Source organism: Morchella importuna (genome assembly GCF_003444635.1).
Source record: "Morchella importuna strain M04M26 chromosome Unknown Morimp01GS019, whole genome shotgun sequence".
Lineage (NCBI taxonomy): Eukaryota > Fungi > Ascomycota > Pezizomycetes > Pezizales > Morchellaceae > Morchella > Morchella importuna.
In genome coordinates, this window is record NW_025763416.1 from 341341 (window position 1) to 355128 (window position 13788).

Sequence of the window (13788 nt, forward strand, 5' to 3'; positions counted from 1 at the left end):
GTGGAGTAGAGTACATGTACCTATATTCTATATTTTCTCTCCTAAGTGAATCCACATCAATACCTAGAGATAATTAAGCCTCTCCTTACCTCCCAACCACTGTATTGGTCAATATAACCGAAATCATCCACGTGTAGCTAACGCCTGTTTTACGATCAATAATCAAGGAACTTGTGTGTGCATTTGAGACAAGACTACCACGCGCTTCTGGCGGCAGTAGCGGAGGGTACAGAGTGGTGAATGGTTAAATTTTATGGCTTCGTTTGATTCGTCCCGCAGACAGCCTTGATTCGACGTTCACTACAGTATCATTTTGCCGGAGGCGTTCTCTTGGGTAAGTAGGTCCTTTGCCGAGTCAGACAATGATATGTAATTGGGCTCTACGCGTTCCATCCGCATAACCCCGTGCCAGATGCTCTTAAGCGAATCCGTTTCACATGTTTTCATAATGCTGGGTCTCCAATCTTAGATCTCAAGAATCGGGATTCACATTCTCATCTTAGTGGTAGTGTGATCGTTTGTGTAAAACGTGGAAAGTTTTTTTTTGACGAGATAGTACCTCATCGTCTTAACTGGGGCACGTGTCATGGTGTCTTTGGTTCATTAATGACCGCCACTGATTGATTGGAAGTTATGACGCATGGGTTAACCCGCCGGCTGATAGGAAATAGATAGCCCGAGTGATAGAGTATGAGTCTAGGTTAGGATAATATGGACAGAAGGCGGAGACCTTGCTGATATTCCAACCCATTTAGAGTTCAAATTAAGGAGCTCGGTAGTCGTATTTTGTAGATGACTGCATAGATTCCCTGAAGCACCTTGGCCCTGACGCGTTGATGTTTCATTGTGTTGATCGAGTGATAATGTGTGCGATCTCACGTAATCTGACATATGTTTGCCCTTCAATGTAGTGGGTGTTAGGGCTGTCAAGTAAGACTAAGTATTCTAGGGCTTGTGGATAAATTATTCGAACGTGGCAGTGAGAATAGAGTACCTAGCTAGGTACATCGAAGCAAGCTCAACTGTTGGTTCTTCTGATGTTCCATTACCCCGGAACCCTTTTTATCTAGTCTTCGGCGCTGAGGCGAATCATAGAGTGGATCGCGGCTCTCGGCCTTTAATCGTACCCTAATAATCAGTCGTTGGCACCTCTCGGGGGTTTTGTATTTAAGCCATGGCCATCTTCGCAGTTTATTTCGAAAGAACGTCCGTGAGTAACTGGGACGCATGAGCATATCAATTGTCGGTCCAGCACAGTAAGTCATCTCATCTGAAACCCTCATAAGAGCTAGTTAGAGATTATCCTCTGATCATCAAGGGGTGGCTTTGCTTCTCGGTGATGGTGATGACCTCGACCCGATTACCAGTAGTGTGTCCCATCGTTTCGGGGGACACGGACCTAGATCGAGAGTGGGCACCGATGGGGTGTCTAACAGATTGCTTTTTTACTTTTCTAGTGGTTTTCCAATGGTCGAGAGCGTTTCATGTCATGTATGTCGTAAATAGAAAAAAAAAACACTAAGTAGAGTATCGTCTGTTACACCCACAAAGTGCAAATTCGCAAGCAACAACTTTTTCCGAGGCACCATGCGCGATGAAGCCATATCTTGCGCTGCTCCTCCCCCTTTGAGCGATTTTGGCGAAGGACTTCTGGAATTGTTCGCTGCTGTTCTCTGCACGAAAACCTGCAGGTTTGGTTATGCAGATTACCCTCATTGCTGCGTTGTCTCAGTGTTTGTTTCCGCAGGAACCCCACCCCACATCTCTAGTAAAAATGCCGAAAACCGGATTGCTTTCGGTGCGTGCTCGGTTGGTCTGTTCACACCGTCAGTCAGTCAGCCATCCGATGCTTGTGCAGACAAGACAGGCAAGGCCCCATGGATGGGCGGCGCTTCCAGGAACGGCTGTGGTGGATGGATGGAACGTGCCCTGCCTAGGCCACCTCCAGTATGTACCACCAACCACCACCTTTCACAAACCAGCAGCGGGTCTTTCTTCGTATCGATATCGGGAGGGGTCAACCTTAGATACAGTTTAAAGTTATCGGTTGTACTCTACCTGATGCGTACTCTAGAGTAGAGTACATGTAGGTATGATGGATACATGTATGTACCTGTTGGTTGGAGACTGGAATTTAAGACAGGGCAGAAGCAGATGTAAAATGTTTGTGGAACGTTTCAGAGCAAGTTATTCCGTTTTCCGATGTTCCATTTTCATTTCTAGATGCGATGGAAGATTTGATTTCTTCCTCGCCTTCGGCTTCGAAGTCCTCGTCTCCGTCTGTCTTGCCCTGGCTTGCTGTGGTGCTGCTGCTGCTTTGCGTTCATTGCAGCACTCCTTGTCTTAGCCCGTGCCCTCGCCAATCGCCCTTGACGCCCGCTCGAGCCCTCCCTCGTCATTTCCCAATCCCCACCACCGGCAGCTACCATACAGAGTAGGGTAGGATCGTGCTTCTGGTCGGTCTCGTCCCTCCCCCGCCATTCATCTCTCCGCTCAGGTCTCCACTCAGTTATCCACGCCTGCTACTACTGCTTCTACTGCTAGTGCTGCCCTGGTTCTTTTTCCCCACGCCTGTTCCTCCTTCCCCCTCCCTTACATTCATACATTCATTCATACATTCACACAATTCACCTATCCGTCTCAACGTCTATCGTCCCATCTTCCACACACACACACGTCCCTCCCCACCCCCAGCTGCCTTTCCTCATCGATTTATTCGTTGCTCTCCCATACCCCCCCCCCCCGCATCATTCTGTATCATCACCATCGTCACTTTCCTCTGAGATAGATCAAGCAGAAAATTAGAAGGAAAGAGGAGATTTAACAAAACGTGCGTTTGTTTGCTCTTTTATCGCGTGCGGTCGGCAGTTCAGGCAGGTTGCTCGGAAACACGTCTTTCGGTTTACTCGTTCTACACGGAGCTGGCTTGGATTGCTTTATTGTAAAATTAGCATCCATAATCGCTTTCTGTAGGTTTCTCTTAGATGTTCTGCTGCTACTGCTACCGCTGCTCCTCCTCATCCCACTACCTATCATCCCATTATTATTACCACCTGCTAGAAGGGTTGCGTAACATTGCTTCTTCTTGCTATGAACGAATCATGATCATGACTGGAGGAAGTAAGCTGATGACTGTTAAAAAGAACCCGGCTGTTTTCCAAGCCCCAAAGCGAGTCCGTGTTTATCATCAGCTCTAGAAACAATAGAAAAAGTTCCTGTTGGCATTTCTCTGGTTTCAGGCGGCTTCCTGCAGGCACCGTCATTTGGTTGAGTTGAGAACAAAGGGAGTGGACAGACCAGGGTCAGCCATTGCGAGGCAACAGCACCACAGTCAAGAAGAGCCAGTCAGCCATCCAACAGCCTCATTTTAGTGATCGACCATCGAAGGCAAATAGAATTTTTATTTATCGTTTCTATCACCTTGACTTGTCAAATCTTTTTAGCTGTGAATCTGGTGAGTTGCCGTTCGCTTGATTGTCTTCCGGTAGGCTTGTTTGTGTTAAGTTTGACTGACCATGTGAGACACTCTCTAGCAGATTCTCTCCCATATAACTACCTGTGTGTATGATGACTCTTTGCTCTAGCTGAAATAGTTATTAGAAGAACAACGTCTGATTTCCCTTCATTCTGTAGTTTACTCGCTGCGACCCAACAAGCACTTCTCAACTTCACCCTCCGGAGAAATCCAATACAGTTCGTTAACACCCTACACTCCCACCGTCTCCTTCAAGAAAAGTAGGAGGCATGTCCCTCCCAGCCGCATACACCGACGCACTCGACGCCCTCAACCGCGAAATTAGCAGAGAAAACCCTACAGATGTTCTCCAGTTCTGCGCTAACTTTTTCAATCGCCGCCTTGAAGCTCAGCGGGCCGAGTTTCTAATTTCTTCTCGTCAGGGTTTTTCCTCTTCAAATCCATTTGGTGGGATGTCAACCACAACAACATACACTGGAGGAGAAAGCCTTTTCCCAGGACCCGGACTAGGTCTTGCTGTAGACGGCGGCCGCGAGAGCCCATTCTCTCACAACCCTTTTTCAACCACCATTACGGAGGAGGATGAAGATGTAGGCCAAAGCCCGACCACGCCAAGCTTCCGACCAAATCCCTTAGTAAATCCCGACCCATCGAACCTTGGAATGCTGTCGTCATCCCCGGGTCAGGGACAGTCGCTATTTTCGCCACGCGCGAGGTTTGGTTTTGGTAACGACCAACCCCCACATGGTCCCCCAGCCAACAACCACCTACACCCCAATTCAAGCTTCATAAACTCTTCCACGGGTGGTGATTTTCCATCAAATTACAACATGGGTCGACGGACTTCTGTCTCTGCCGAATCTCTCATCCCATCTTCTTCAACGGAAGAGTGGACGCCCCCGGTATACCCGAAAACCGCTGAGCAACTTGAGCGTCTCAAAGTGGCTGTCTCAGGGAACTTCCTGTTCATGCATCTCGACGACGACCAAAGCTCCCAAGTGCTGTCAGCTCTCATGGAGAAACCGATCCCTGGAAAGGGTACTAGAGTCATTACCCAAGGCGATGTCGGTGACTACTTTTATGTGGTTGAGCGCGGCTCGTTTGATATCTATGTAAACCCTGCCGGCAGCATGCTACCAGGCACAGATGGAATGGGCCAGAAAGTCAACGAGATCGGCCCTGGAGGCTCGTTTGGTGAACTAGCCCTGATGTACAATGCCCCTCGTGCGGCTACTATTATATCAACAACCAGTCAAGCTGTCCTATGGGCTCTCGACCGTGTCACCTTCCGTCGTATCTTGATGGAGAATACGTTCAAGAAACGGAGAATGTATGAAGCATTCCTCGAGGAGGTCGCTCTTCTGTCTTCTCTCCTCCCCTATGAACGATCGAAGATTGCGGATGCATTGGAGAGTGTAACCTTCCAAGCCGGGGAGACCATCATCAGACAGGGTGATCCCGGTGACAACTTCTACCTCATCGAATCAGGAGAGGCAGAAGTGGTCAAGAATGGTCTTCAAGAGGCTGTCAAAAAGCTTGGGAAAGGCGACTATTTCGGCGAGTTGGCGTTGTTGAACGATGCGCCACGTGCAGCCAGCGTGAGGGCGATCACAAAGATGAAGTTGGCGACGTTGGGTAAGGATGGTTTCCAGCGATTGTTGGGGCCTGTGACGGAAATCATGCGGAGGAACGACCCCAGGCTGGCCGAAGGCGTGGATCCGCTAGCTGAAGCTGGCAGCCCCGGATCCCCGGGAGGCTTCGATGGTGGATTGGATGTTTTTGGGGAGTCGGCTGGTAGAGGCAGAGCAGTAGAGGTGTAGTGTAGGGAGGATGGATGCCAAATTTCCTTACTACTGCTCGGGTCGTTACGGTGTTTACAGGGCGGGTTGCTTCAATGCGCGGGTGTTGGTCATGAGCTACTGCATGAGTAGCTAGAGGTTGTTTGGTGTTCCTGTTTTCTGTTCTTGTTTCGGTGTAACTGCCTTTTTGCTCATTCACCCCCTTACTTTTCTCCCCTAACCTTGAAATGGATATCCGCGCACGTATCAATGGGCAGGTGAGTTGCACGAGACACAAAAGTTCCTATTGAAGGGAAGGGAACAAAGTGGTGGGGGCTTCATTTCTTCTAGTATCTTTATTTCCTTTTCTTTCCTGGTCAGTCTTTAAGATAGAGGTGGAATGAATGGGATAGTGTGAATGAGGCATTGGGCGAGTTTATCATGTCCCGCTCTACAAGCAAGTAGTTTGGGGGGGAGGGGCTGACGCTCGCTTTCAACAAGGGAGTTTATTCTTATTTTGAGTGCACAATTGAGCCGTCTGCCCATTGATTCTATTTTTTTCTTTCTCTCTCGTTTTCAGTCATGTTTTCTGTTTTGTCTGGAAGTTGAGACCGAATGTCTAAAGCCTCACGGAAATGATCGTAGTACATAAATTGCAGAAAACCAACTATGCAGTGTAGTAATACAATGAGAAAAGAGGGGAAAAAAGGTATTCCAGCCCGGAGCTCTAAAAGAAAGAAAAAAAAGAGAAAAAAAGAAAAAAACCAACTTACACCCTCAATCCACCCCCACTCTACACCGCCGTCCCCTGCCTCCTCTTCTCCAATATCTCCATCCTCACCTTCTCCGCCGCCACCTCTACCTCCAGCACCCTCCCAATCCCCTTGCGCCACCGCTCCTCAAGCGTCTTCAACTCAACCTCCACATCCTTCTGCAGCCCCTTGCGCTCCTTATTGACAACCTCGCACTCCGTCTTCAGCACCATCAGCTCCTCCTCCAGCCCCGTCAGGATCTGCTCGAGCTGCGAATTGTGTACAAGCCACGCGTTCTTGCCAAACTCGTTGAGCAGCGTCAGGTTCGTAAGGCGTGTCTTGAGGTGCGCGCCAGACGCGTACGCAGACGCGAGCGCGCTCTCGTATTCAGCCGCCGGAGCACCATCGACAGGGGCGGTGGGCTCGTACCGGGTAAGGTCGATGCCGCCTGTTAGTGGCTCGCCGGCGGCGACGCGGGCGAGCTCTTGTGTGATGGCGGGGCTGAAGGTGGCGTCGTCGAGCGGCGGAAGGAGGGGGTGTGGGGCGGTGAGGTAGGTGCTGGGGAGCTCGCGCGTTATTAGGGTGGTGATTTGGGAGAGTTCGGAGTCTGTGGGGGTGGGTTCGATATCTGTGGGTGACGTTAGTTAGTGGGTCTGAAGGGATTGGGGTGGAAAGTGGGGCCTTACAGGGGAGGGAGTCGTGGGAGGCGGAGATTAGTGACATTGTGGGTTGTGGATTGTGAGTATAAGGTTGTGAGGTTGTGAGCTTTGGTGGGTTGGGATTTGAGGTTTGGGGATTTGGAGGAGAGTTGGGATATCGCGTTGTGGGAAGCTGTGTAACGGTTGAGTATGGAGAAATTAGAGGTCTTGGCGGTAACGATATTGATACCGCAGCAATAATCGTTATCGACTTTGACCACTTCTTGACACCCAGAGATGGCAAAATCTAGTGGTGAAATAACCGCAGATATAAGTATATTATAAAAACAGAGTTACTCAACAAGAAACGGTAAACCCCAAGTAATTTTATTAGCGGTATGTACTTAAGTCAAATTATTTCGGCATAAAGCACTGAAATTCAGCTTTAATTGTTCTCTTGAGATTTTTTATGATTGCATTATAGTTATATTCAGGGAGCCCAAGTGGAGTATACATCGCAATCCATGCAGACCGTCTTCGGGAAGACATCGGTCCATAATAAGCTTCCAGAACATAGATCGTAATCATCTTGGCCGATTTACTACTCCATAGCAGTGTAGCCACTACAGCACAAAACAGAACCAAGAATGACATACTGCTCTCATATCGCACTACTGCACGCTATGGGTATGGATCTATTATGCCACCGAATTTCACATACTCCGAAAGTCATGATCTCTGAAGAATTGAATACCAAGTGGTGGATAGTTATCTATAGACTCTCAGCATCTAGGGAGCCTAAGTATGAACGGACGAGTACAGTCGGGGTTCAGTATTCAATTCATTTTGCCGAGTCTTTCAGAGTTGACTTTCCTTAGCTAAGCCAATCATCTTATTGGGCCTTAATTTCCTAGTAGTAGCTAACCAGCAATCATTTCCCTGCCAAGACGGGAGATCGATAGACTGTGCCCAGGGTGTTGGAAAGTGATGCACATTTTGGTTTGACAAAGGCCAATTACCCCAAATACCTATATTTTGGCGCAACGCAACACACTCCCTAAATTCAAATTTCGAGTGTAGGGCGTCTCTACAATGGCTAAGAATTCATCCGGTGCTAATTGAATACAAAATAGCCATTCTTCAAGCAAGTCACTATCCAGTAGCGAAAATCAGTGTTAAAAAAAAAAAAAACCGAAAAGTATCGATGGCAGACCTTTTTTATTTATTTATTCTTATGAAAGGAATCTACACATTTAAATTAACCTCAAGATAGACTTGTGTACAGATTAATTCTCTCATGGTTGAGATATCACCCAATGTGCATCATTTTCCGACACCCTGGGTACATATGCTAAGATGATCATTGCAGGCAACAAGGATAGATGTATGCGCTCTGAGAGCCCGTAGAATTCAAGCTATTTAGGTAGTATCGTGCGTTAGTAGGACCTTTCTAATTGAGACCTGGTTGCACGTTGAGAAAGTTGCAGCCCGTATCATAGTTAGAAGCTTAAGCAAGTACCGCATGCTCGACGCTCTTAATTACGGGGTATTAGACTGCAGGGTGCAGCAGCGAGTGACGGTTTGTGAATCGGCATATCATGGTTATCGATCTTCTGTGGAAGGGGAATCGTTTTCCTTGCGGCTCTTTCCTTTGTTTTCAAAAGCTAGATCTAGATGGCAGAATCCACCCGCGGGAGCTTCTATCCATGAAGACCGGCGGGTGGATCAGAGTGCAACTTACCCCGCTAAGTGTGTCTTAGAGGAAACTTTATTTGTGAGCGGCCCGCAGGTTTAGGCAGGCTACATGGCGGAAGCTAAGAGAAGCCAAGCACCGAGGGCACAGCTTGGTCTTGCAGTCTCCAGGCCCTGCCGTCCTTCCTTCCTCCCTTCCTTCTTTTTCCTCTTCCTTCTTTCTGTTCTTCTCTCGCTTTCTCACTCTCCATCCGCATCACTGCGCTGCTTTTTTCTGCTTTTTTTCTACTCTCATCCATCACACACACGGTAGCTCCGCTAGCAAGGTTATCTCATTCACAAATGGTGCTATGCTAAGCGCGATATTCTTAGCACACAGCACGGCATACAACGTCCACTACATGTAAATACCTGTCGCCAGTCCTATCTCCCAGCAACAAGGCCGCTCCTAACGCACTCCACTAACCAACCACACCTCAGCCTTGCATCGACTGGACCTTCCCAACGGAGAATGGGAACGAACTCACCATCTATCTAGGACACAAAACAAACAGCGGACGCAAGTTCACAAGGTGTCACTCGCATTGGCCGGTAGGGCAATAATTCAGAACTATGATGTGACATCTGACTGGCAGCAGCTTCAAGAATCAAAGGGTATACAAGAACCCAATAGACCCTAGATGTACGGCCTATAGGGTCTTGATGAGACAGAATTGCTGCGGATGCTTGGTTGTCTAACTAAACGGCGGGCGAAGAGACCGAGCCTCCCCCCCTCCGGGGTGAAGGGAAGCCGTCTACTGCAATTGCACTAGATGGCATTAGGGTTTACAAGGCTAGCCGAACGAGAAAGAAAAAGTGTGATGGGCGGCGGCCCATATAGTCAGAGATTAGGGTCGTCTCTGCCATACGCGTATCAAGAGACTTTCTTATCACTAATTGGCAAACAGGTTCGGTCATGGCTTCTCACTCGAATGTAAACTTATTTTGTAACCCAAGTCTAAAGCTTGTACGGATATCCAAAGCTCCGAGAGTGTCTAGCAGATTGGTTATCGTTGACGCTTCGAAGGGTATGTCAGTTTGGAATTGGTTTGTTGCTAGATCGACTTTAACATACCCTTTGGAGTGTGAACGCGAAATTGAAACAATAGAGTTCGAAGACGGAACCTTGATTCGGATGATCCTGATACTGAAAATCCGGGGCACAAGCATTTTTCTCAGTTCAAACCAGCACTTATTTACAATGTCTTATCCTGTTTTATGCCATAGCATCCTGCGCCAAATGAGAAGCTATCTCGGCGGCAGGCTAACTTCTCTTAAAGATATGAGTGGAGTAATCTGTTATCAAAAACTAAGTCCACTCCAGTTTCTCGCGCACATATACCTAAAACCCCAAGTGCCTCTTCAAAAAGTCCAACGACAGCTCAAAGGTCTTCACCAGCGCGTCACCTTGCACCACAGCAAAGTGCGCCCCGGGGATAACCGCCCACTCTTTCGGTCCCGTCGATATATCCCACACCGACCGATACGTCTCCCCCGACTGTTCATCCACAAGCATCAACCACGGCGTCGGCGCCAGCGCCGGTAAAGCCGACTCCATCTGGTACCCCCGTACCCAGAAAACACTCTGCAAGGTCAGCTTGTTCTCCCACTGCGGCGTCACCTCTCTCCGCATCCGCGAGTAGAACTCGGCCCCATCCGGCGTCGGCATAAATGAACTCTTCTCCGCCTCTTGCATATCCTCCCCCACCTCTGGCGCAACACGGATATATTCGGGCTCGCTGCCGCTCACCCGCGCTATCCGGTCCGCAAAGATGCGGGGGTCCCAGGCGTCGCGGTTAGGGTGCGTCCAGTTGAGAATCCACTCGCCGTTCGTGAATGTGGCGAGCGACACAACGGCCTTGACCCGACGGTCGAGGGTACCGGTGTGGACGCAGTGCGCGGAGCCGTAGCTGTATCCGAGGACGGCGAGCTTGGCGGGGTCCACTTGCTCGGGGAGACTGAGGAGATAGGTGACGGCATCGTGGACGTCAGATTGCTGCAGGTTCGGGTTGATCTCGTGGCGTGGGGTGCCGTCAGAGGCGCCGAAGTTGCGGTGGTCGTAGAGCAGGACTGAGACGCCGCGGGATTGGAAGTATTCGGCGAGGGTGTCGAAGTACCATTCTTTCAGGCAGGCAAGCTTACCAGTGTTAGCTGCGAGTGTGTTCTGTCAAGGGAGGGAGGATACTAACGCCATGGACTAGAATGATTGAGGGTGCGTTTTGACCGGTGGGGTAGAACCACCCGCGGAGGGTGGTGCCGTCGAGGGTTGGGAATTCGATGTCGCGGCGGTTTGGGGGTGCCATTTTTATTATTTGCTGGAGCTGGAGCTAGAGGTGTGGGATCTCTGTGTGTAGGTTGGTTGGAGAGGCATTGTGGGGGTTTATATACTCAGATGCTCTCATGGATGTGGCCTGGTTGATGTGCACTGATAGTACCCGATTCGGAAGTGCAGCTGTGGGTGATCATTGGCTCCCGGAGCTACCGTCGCACAAGAGAGGAATGATGACCGGAATGTTCGGAGCCCTGCAATAGCTTCAGGGATATAGTAGAGGCCGTATCCGTATAACCCCCGCAGACTGAGGGTTTGATTACTTGATTACTTGATTAGATATTATATAGATGGGGCATATGCAATATGCAGCTCTGAGCTTACAATTGACACTGGGGTTGTTGCATCATTCCCAATCAATGTTGTAGAACCATAAAGTCACGCAGATGTGGCCTTTGGGGATCTCTGTGGTGTATGGTATCCTATTGCGATACGGATACAGATTATTCCGTAAAAAGTAAATATTACTTTGTACCTTTTGGGGGGAGGAGATTAGTAACTCGATACAGTGTAATAAAGTGTTTCACCGGGAAAGCGATCGTCACCGGGAAAGCAATCAAGGGTGACAACGGGATGATCCAAAGTTGGTGAAGAAAGCCGAATTTATATACAATTACAGAACCAAGTAGCCAGAGGTGTTATTTAGATGTCTCCCAAATATTTTTGACATGATTTACCTCTATCTAGCAAGAGTATTGTTTCAGAGAGGTCGTTGACTGGGTTAGGGAGTGTAAGCTTTATTGACTTTACCAAATTTTGGTTTATATTCATTATCAAGTAACTCCATGATTCGGAAAGGGCACACTGAACCCTCTTATATGTGCCTGCCTTCATATATTGTGTTTTGGTGCCCACAACCTCATTTTGTGAGGTTCGGTTGCTTTCCCGGTGATGATCACTTTTCCCGTGAAACACGTTACTGCACTGATGGTGAAAATCTCTAGGTCAGATGTGTTAGGTTCTGGGAACTATAGCATCCTTAATTATCCAGATTGTGCATGGAATATCACTCGGTGGATAGCCATTGCAGCGATAAGCGACCTTGACCTCTCAGTACTTGATTTGAGAAGTTTCTAGAGCTTAGGGGCCCGAACTGGAGCTGTGGCTTATCATTCCCTCTTAGGTTTTATGCTGTATATATGCTACGCCTTGCCAGACCCCCGTTTATCGCTGCACCGGAAGATTTGTGTAGACCAATAGACGGACCTGGGAAGTCGTAGTTACCAATCACGCGTATGTTAATGTATAGACCCCACGCAGGGCCTATGTTGCTCCGTCGCCGGATTTAGTGTTGGGCGACTCGGGGAGGAGAGGAAGTGAGAACGGGGCTAGGAAAGAGCGTAGTTAAGAGCTAGGAGGGACATCAACTAATTTCAAAAGCTTTCTCTCGGCTCATCCTGCAACCGTTTATGTAAAAGAGTGCTGGAAAGAAAGATATTTGGTGGGAAAGGGTGTTTCGACAAATTGGAGGGCACCGCTGCCAAGACAGGGGTCGGCTGTGCTGTATGGAGTCACCGGTCGAGTGATGGTCTGTGACTCGGGCACGGAGGCATTCGGAGTGAGAGGTAAGCTACATGTAGAAAATACAATGTAGTTGGAGAATACATTGCATAGGCGGGCGAGGCGTAATTAATGTTGGTACATGCGCACCTATTACTACACAAGAGGATGCCCAGTGGGTTCGTGGTAGATTATGATTGCAGGGCTAGGTGTCCCCTAGCCTGCTCTGCCTCACTCCCTTAACCATTACTTCCCACCCTCCGACAATTGTGTGGGCGAGGTAGTCTAGTAGTAGACGCCTCGTCTTGCTACACCGCGTGGGTTGAGCCACCATGACCGCCCGGAGGTCACGGGTTTAACCCCGGGGGTGGGAGCTACCCCCCGGGGTGCACGGCATGTAACGGGGAGCAGCTAGAGTTCAATATCGCGAATTAGAGCCTGTAGCCCGTGAAGGGCGCATGGTCACAGCATCACTTTTTGTAATTTTTATTTTTCAAAATTTATTGCCAGCTTAATTATCTTAGCAGCTCGCTCATAACCTGGGTCTCTCCTCTTTCCCCCATGGTCAGTCAGGGTCGTATCTACGTACTAGGATTGGGCTGGTTTAGCGGAACCATACCCTTTTATAGTATAGTAGATAGATGTAGTCTCTGATATGGGTTTTGTGGTCTTAGAGCCCCCTTAGTGTTAAGGTGGTTTTCGTAAGCGGTCTTTTCTTTTACTTCTGCCTTTCTCTTCCTTCATTTCCCATGAAACATAAACAGGTGGTACAAAACGCAGCGTCATTTCTTTCCCTAGCCTATGGTAGGGTTGTCAGAGTGCTCCTATTCCCCCACACTCTCCTTCCATCTCTTCCAGCAGGATGAAGGAAAGATCGTTAGATGTCAGTTTCTGGAGTCTAGTGTCCGAGGAGCTTGGGGAGTGATCTCTTTCCTTCTTTGCTTTGCTCCTATCAAGGCTCCCCACTCTACTTTGGTTATCACAGCCTGTTTCTGAGTATCTGATCAACGCATATTAACCATTTAAGGACAATAATCGACTAGGCGCACCGGGCAACACAAGGCAAAGTAGCTATTGCTTTACTTTTTACTCTCTCTCACTAGGGAAATGATCATTCAACCTTTGAAACGCTATATATGCAAGACAGCGAGAACACACCACATACATGCATTTACCCCCCGAACATCAAGGGCTAGCTGTGGTTACAGCGCGTTCTAGAGTTTGAAGATCTGTCGAAAAAGCAACCATGCTTCGCTTGTTGTACGGAAACAGTTGCCCCCCCCCCCCCCCCCCAAAGTCAAATCTTTAATTCAAGGGGTTTGCCGGCCTGGGGGTGGGCACTGTGTTTTAAGAGAAAAAATGAAAGGAAACTCAATTGTCTAAAGACCCCTGAGGTAACTGTACGCAATCTCTCGGAATATGTGTAAACACTACTGCTGTGCTCGGTCCAAAGAATGGAACTACTAGCTAAACCTTCCCTCGACTCCCGCTCGCACCTGGCTAAGGGATAACAGAAAATATAACAGCTATATATATCAACTAGAGTTATTGAAATATTAATTACATACATGTAATGATGAGCCTC

At 48.6% G+C, this 13788-nt stretch overlaps 3 protein-coding genes across 3 annotated transcripts; 1 reads left to right on the plus strand and 2 right to left on the minus strand.

Moving 5' to 3' along the window:
* Positions 1-1587: 1587 nt before the first annotated feature.
* Positions 1588-5295, plus strand: LAJ45_06478 (uncharacterized protein; the record flags this gene model as incomplete). The annotated part of the gene is made up of 6 exons (XM_046116042.1): positions 1588-1947; positions 2869-2969; positions 3144-3173; positions 3444-3454; positions 3537-3562; positions 3634-3702. 6 exons carry the CDS (start codon positions 1588-1590, stop codon positions 3700-3702), a joined length of 597 nt encoding a protein of 198 aa, XP_045970703.1.
* A 751-nt stretch (positions 5296-6046) lies between these two features.
* Positions 6047-6728, minus strand: LAJ45_06479 (uncharacterized protein; the record flags this gene model as incomplete). The annotated part of the gene is made up of 2 exons (XM_046116043.1): positions 6047-6633; positions 6692-6728. The coding sequence occupies 2 exons, from the start codon at positions 6726-6728 to the stop codon at positions 6047-6049; spliced, it is 624 nt and encodes a 207-aa protein (XP_045970704.1).
* Positions 6729-9332: 2604 nt separating this feature from the next.
* On the minus strand, positions 9333-10677 carry LAJ45_06480 (uncharacterized protein; the record flags this gene model as incomplete). Its single annotated transcript, XM_046116044.1, has 4 exons — positions 9333-9393; positions 9450-9521; positions 9724-10511; positions 10564-10677. 4 exons carry the CDS (start codon positions 10675-10677, stop codon positions 9333-9335), a joined length of 1035 nt encoding a protein of 344 aa, XP_045970705.1.
* Between the last annotated feature and the right edge of the window lie 3111 nt (positions 10678-13788).